Source organism: Triticum aestivum, chromosome 3D (assembly GCF_018294505.1).
Source record: "Triticum aestivum cultivar Chinese Spring chromosome 3D, IWGSC CS RefSeq v2.1, whole genome shotgun sequence".
NCBI lineage: Eukaryota > Viridiplantae > Streptophyta > Magnoliopsida > Poales > Poaceae > Triticum > Triticum aestivum.
The window spans coordinates 333,588,295-333,594,503 of NC_057802.1; the positions used below are offsets into that span (position 1 = coordinate 333,588,295).

The 6,209-nt window shown below is 49.0% G+C and overlaps 1 protein-coding gene across 1 annotated transcript; it reads right to left on the reverse strand.

The window, feature by feature from the left end:
• Positions 1-232: 232 nt before the first annotated feature.
• Positions 233-2,233, reverse strand: LOC123074599 (Werner Syndrome-like exonuclease). The gene is made up of 2 exons (XM_044497398.1): positions 1,521-2,233; positions 233-527 (listed from the first exon to the last, which is right to left on the reverse strand). The coding sequence occupies exons 1-2, from the start codon at positions 2,159-2,161 to the stop codon at positions 425-427; spliced, it is 744 nt and encodes a 247-aa protein (XP_044353333.1). The 5' UTR covers positions 2,162-2,233; the 3' UTR covers positions 233-424.
• Between the last annotated feature and the right edge of the window lie 3,976 nt (positions 2,234-6,209).

The window sequence follows — 6,209 nt, forward strand, 5'->3', positions numbered from 1 at the left end:
ACCTTAAGAAAATATTTCCATTTAATTTCCTTTATATATAGGGGTATAAGTTCTTACCAAATGTACTCAAATATACAATTATTGAAAAAAAAGCAAATATTTTCAACACGAACATGGTTTTAAACGGGTCTTTGCGCCATTTGGCGCAACTGGTCATCTAGTAGTAATAAAATTGCAATTGATACAATCTTGTTATATAAAGAACCCTTTTTGCTTCACAAATAAAGAAAGTAATCACGTGGAAGTAATGCTTCCAAACACAAATCATGCTTCCTAATCTATAGTTCCCAACTATGCTCCATCCAACCTTGTCCGAGCTTGACGACCTTCATTTCTCCCACAAATTTGCGGGTGTCAACTCCGGCGAGCGTCGATGCCATTGAAGGGCCAACGATCTCGACCAGTGGCCACCGAGTGTGCCATGCTAGTTTGCTTCCAAACAGATCTCACGTTGCGGACCGTGCCTAGTATTGATCATCATGTTATGCTCACTGTCGGCAAGGCGTGTTCTTCCGCTGCTGTCGACCCTGCAAAAATTAAAAAATGAGTTGTTTGAATTGAATTCAAACTCAACGCCTACAAAACATTACGAAGCATGTAAATGAAGCAAGCTGGACATGGTGAAACATATGAAGCAAACCATAGTCGGTAAAGAACTAAAGCCATGTATGTATGAGGCGAATTGTACGTCGGGAAGAAACACAAACATAATACGTACCAAGCATGGAAATTTGGAAGCATATGTACTCATACAATATCAAAATAGTATCTGCATGGACACAACAAATTCAGCAAAAAAGAACATCCAAAGGGGCCTGAGCTGATTCTTACGGCTTCTGGTCCTCCCTACACCTATTGATCCTTCGGGTTGCATGGTAAGGCAACCACACCAGTGGCCACCCCAGTTGGAGATGGGCACCGCGGCACGTGCGGAAGGGTGACGCTCCGGCGCGGCGGATGGGAAAGAAGTGGCCGTGTTGCTCGACAACGATGAGTGGAGAAGGCATGTGCATGCAAGGCCTGGGGTGAAGTGGATCTAGGAGGTGCGTGGGTTGGCAGCGAGGAAATCGGGAAGGATATGGGGAGCTTAATTAGGGAGAAGTTACGTACGGGATTTGTGGGTATTTATTTCCTATCCATGGGGTTCACAATATGTGACCGCCAGATCTCAATTGAATCGAGGACCGTCTACTAGTCTAACACTGGCTTCCTTATCAGCCTACAGATAGGATGTGTTTTCTTTTATCTATAAAGCGGGGCAAAAGCCTATTTCGAGAGAATGTGCAACAAATCAATCCTAATTTCAGCATCCAACGTCGAGCTAGCGACAAAACCATATCGGTCCAAGTATTCACATTTTATCCCAACAAATGTGTATACATACACAACTAAATCTACGGAACAATTAAGTGCGAACTTGAACTGTTTTCTGACAGAGCATCTTCAGAAGCTAAACACGGGGTTCGCAGAGTAGCCGGCGGCCAACGTCGAAGGACACGAAGGCGTCGATGCAGGCGTACCGGATCTGCTCCCTTGACAGGTGCGGCGCGGCCCACTTGCTCATTATCACCTTCTTCGGCTTCTCGATGAGAGTGTTCATCACCTCTCGCGCTAGGGTCTTGAGCCCTGCCTGCCGGAGCTCTGGCCGGCCGAGCACAACCGCCGCGACCTGAGGCAGGTCCATCGTGTGGGCCACCTCAAGGTTACAGTCGTCGTGCAGCCGCTTGACGTCGCCACCCACGCCGACGGCGACGAAGCAGAAGTCAGGGTTGGCGAGGAAGGCCGCGAGCTCGGCAGGGATGTAGTCGGCGTGGAAAATCTGGTAGACAAGGCAGCGGTCGCCGACGCAGAGCTGGAGGACGGCGATCTGGTACCGGGGCTTCCCGCCGGTCACGGAGATTTGGTGCCACTCCGTATCGAGGCCGACGATGAGGCAATGGTGGTGCTCTTGGACCTTGTTGAGGCAATTGTGGTCATGGATCTCTTTGCAGAATAGTTCCTGGAGCTCCCGGAGAAAGAGCAAGACATCACAGGCGGACGACGTAACGGTGGTCCGGATCACGGTGCCGTCGTCCATGACAATGTCCGCGGCCACCCTTGAGCCACGGGGTGCCACTGGTTGATCGCCTGATTGACGCGGTGCATGGTACGTGATTGCCATCGGAGGAGGTGGGTCCTGGGCTCCTGGCTTTGGGTGTTATTACTCAGTCGTTGCGCCGGCGCATATATAGGGCAAGACTTTTCGTTTCTCGAATCAGATATAGAGCAAGCCCGCACATATAATAGTATATGCTGCGAGTCCAAGCGTGGGCTGAAATGAACTCTGGCTCGTGCTCTGAGTCCGAGTAGGTTTCGGTGGTCTACGCGCTGTGCTTAATGAGCACTGTCGGCAACTCTAACCTATCCCCTATAAAAGTCCATAAGGGAGTAGTTTTACTTCCTTACCACGCACCTAGCCCATCCTTTAAAAAATTTAGTGGAGTAAAAATTTCTCCACCTCCCTATTTCCACTAAATTTTTCCTAAATTTACTCCATCTCGCCGCAGTCGAGTAACATTGGCACCCCCCCCCCACCCACCCCCCGCGCGCGCTGCACTGTCTCCCGTCGGCGCAGCCGCCGCTGCCAATGACCGCCGGACCGGCCGGAATGGATAGCCCGGCCCCTTCCCTCACCCCGCCGGCCACTGCGCCGGCTTTTCGCTGCTGGAAACCACCCACGCGTAGCCGCCGCCGAAGAAGGAGAGTTTGGGTATGAAGAAGACCCACCGCGTCCAAGCTCCTCCTCCAACCGCTCCAATGGTCTTCGGGGTGGCCACCGCCTCTCCGGCAACGGCACGCCGCCCTCCCGCTGCACCTATCGGAGGCAAATGGGCTCGAAAGCCGACGGCGGCGGCGGTGGTGCTCGCGGAGGCGGCCGCGAAGAAGAAGATGAAGAAAGCCAAAGCGGCGCCTTGTCCTACGCCAACGCCTTTTGCTGCACCTCCGGCAGCCCCTATGGCGACTGCTCCGGCTAGAGCGGCGGCCGCAGCCGGCAACAAGAATCGCGGCCACCAAGTGCTCGATGAAATGCCAACAATGTAAAAATAAAAACCTCGCATCGTGTCGGTATCCGATAGTGATTGTTGGTGATCAGTAATGATTGTTAATTGTGTTTGCTTTGATATTGTAGTGCGGAGATGAACACGGCCAAATTCCTTGCATCGTTGGAGTCCTCGGCCGCCATTGGCCTTGATGAGCTCAATTATGACTTGTTTTGGGATCATTTGGCCACCCAAGACATGGAGGATGAGGAGGTCGAGGAGCAGGTGGCCGAGTAGGAGGTGGCCAAGGAGGAGAAGGAGGTTGTGGATGTGACCGATGAAAGCACCAAGGTCCCAAGGTGCCACACCGAAAACTACAACCAAAAGGAGGACATTGCGCTTTGCGACGCTTGGTGCGCCATCTCCATGGATGCCACGATCGGAATGGATCAAACCAAGACCATGTTTTGGGACAGGATTAACGACCACCACAACAACTCCGTGGACGTGCGATCAAGCCGTACACAAGGTTCTCTTGGGTATCGTTGGAGCACCATTCATGACCAATGCAACCAATGGTTCGGTTTCATCAACCAAGTGAATCATGCTCCACCGAGTGGTGTGCAAGTGGCGGAGTATGGCCCCTACATCCAAGAGCTATTCAAGCATTGGAACACCAAGTTCGGCCACAAGCCCTTCACTTTGCATCATTGCTACAAAGAGCTATGCAGGAACGAGAAGTGGATCCAAAGAATTACGGAGACCGCTCCAAAGAGGTCAAGGTTGAGCATATCCGTTGAGGAGGACGACGAGGCTGATGAAGATGCGAACAATAGACTGGAAGGAAACAAGATTGCAACGGAAAAAAAAAAAGAGAAATGCATTCGGTGGCACTTACAAGGAAGAACTTGTGGCAATAATCGAGACCAAGAAGATGTTGGCGGCTGAACGCAAAGAGGAGAAGATAAAACTTTATGTTATGACGGTTATGCTATGCATGTTTTAATTTGAATGTTTTTAAGATATGTATAGTGTAGTGTTTGAAGATGGTGCGGCTAGGACACAAAATGGAGACAATTTTGTTTTTACTCCACAACTTTTAGGGGATCGGCTAGGTGTAGCCAATGTTAGTGAAGTAAAATTTTACTCCACTAACTTTACTCTGCCGTTTACACCCTTAAGTTTTAGGGGATCATTAGAGTTGCCCTAATGTGTTAGAAGTATAATTGTGTTAATGTAGACATATAAGAAGTAGAGATATTCAGTATAATATTTAAACATGCAACAACTTATCTTGTACTTCAAGTCAATATACCCACACGACCCTCAAAATCGATTGAAAATCGATGCAAGTTTATCCGACACACGGCCGGGGGGCGCCCACGCGCGCCACGGCAGACTCCGCGGAGACTCCGGTCTACACAAACAGGTGACAGCGAGGGCGTGTCCGTTGGATTTTTGCTAGTACGCCTTTGGCCCAAAGCCCAACTAGAATCTGAAATTCTCATGGCCCATTCAGGTTGTGTGTGGTGTGAGTGAGACTAATGTTTAGTCCCATACTGCTAGGTGAGTGGGAGCTGCACCACTTTATAAGGTGAGTCTTCTAGCACTTGTATGAGCATGAGAAGAGGAGACCTACATGTGCGCTCCTCCTCCTCGCTCTCCTCGCCACGCCACACCGTGTCTTTGGGGAGCGCACTCGCGCGGCTGCTGGCAGCGACGACTTCACCAACGACGACTTCTTCCCCAACCTCGGCAACCTCTTCATCAACAACATGGGCGACAACATCAACACCGACGGTTCTGCTCCCACTGCACTGTATGTGATTCTGTCCTCCTTATTTGAGATCGTACTAGAATTCCTATTTCTAGTTTGTGCCTTAGATTCGATCTATTCATCTACTTTGCTAGTCCATGTGATCATTCCCTGTTATTGTGGTCATGATTTATTTACTGTTTATTCGGATTAAATCTCGTACTAATTTGCTCATATATTCAACAATCCAAAAACCTGATTATAGACAATTTACTCCGGGTAGTTTTGCCGCGCATTTGAAGCCGCCTACCTTCAAGGGGTTGCAATATAAGAGGTGCTGAACAAGAGAAATTTACTGGTTTCAGACCATGTACTGCTATGACGCCACTAAGGGCAACCCTGAGGCGATCTTAATCCTGCACAATAGTAAGCTTTTGAGAATATTGATACCCTCTTCAAGGGTGCCCCTCTGAGTGTTCTTGATGATCTCATTGTGGATTCGTATATGCCATTGACAACGACAAGGACATGTGGGTTGTGCTCGAGGCCAAGTTTGGGGCCTCGGACGCTGGCAACGAGTTGTACGCCATGGAGCAATTATATGAACAAGATGACTGATGAGTGCTTTGTTGTTCAATACGCTCATGAGATACAGTCGCTTGCAAAAGAACTTGAGTACTTCAAGTGTGTGTTGTCGGACAAATTGGTGCTGGAGGCATCATTGCCAAGTTTCCACCTTTGTGGAGCAATTCTGCTACTTCCCTGAAACACAAGAGACAGTAGTTTTCCATTTCGGATCTCACTGGCACTCTTGATGTTGAAGAGAAGGCGGGAACAAAAGACACGCATACTGGAGTTGCTGAGGGAGCTTCTATTGCCCACATGGTACAGAAGAAGAACTTCCAGCCCAACAAGCCCAGAAACAACATTAACAAATCTCACAGCAAAGGCAAGTTTGATGCAAAGAACAAGCCTTCACATTCTACCAACTTTAAGAAGAATTCTCATAAGAAGGGGAAGGGACTATGCCATGTATGCGATGATCCTTATCACTAGCCTCCGAGATGTCCTAACCGCTTTGAGGAACGCGAACTTGAGAAGAGTGGCAAGTCCGCTAATGTTGTCATCGGTGATACTGATATGAAGGAATCTGGGTGCGGTATTTTTCCTACCATCCTTTTAGTATGTCATTCTCCTAATTGGTTGATAGACACTGGTGCCAATGTACATGTTTGTGATGATGCTTCCATGTTTTCTTCTTATCAGGTCACGTGGACTTCTCCCGTGCTGATGGTGAACGGGTCACATGCTACTGTACGAGGTGTCGGTATGGTTGATCTGAAGTTTACTTCAGGGAAGATCGTGCGCCTGAAAAATGTTCATCATGTGCCCTCCGTCAATAAGAATCTCGTCAGTGGTTTCCGTTTATGTCG

Coding starts and splice junctions, on each gene's coding strand:
- LOC123074599 (XM_044497398.1), bottom strand. CDS start 2,161: ATGGCAATCACGTACCATGCACCGCGTCAATCAGGCGATCAACCAGTG. Junction 528..1,520: donor CTGTCAAGGGAGCAGATCCG/GTACGCCTGCAT, acceptor TAATTTTTGCAG/GGTCGACAGCAGCGGAAGAA.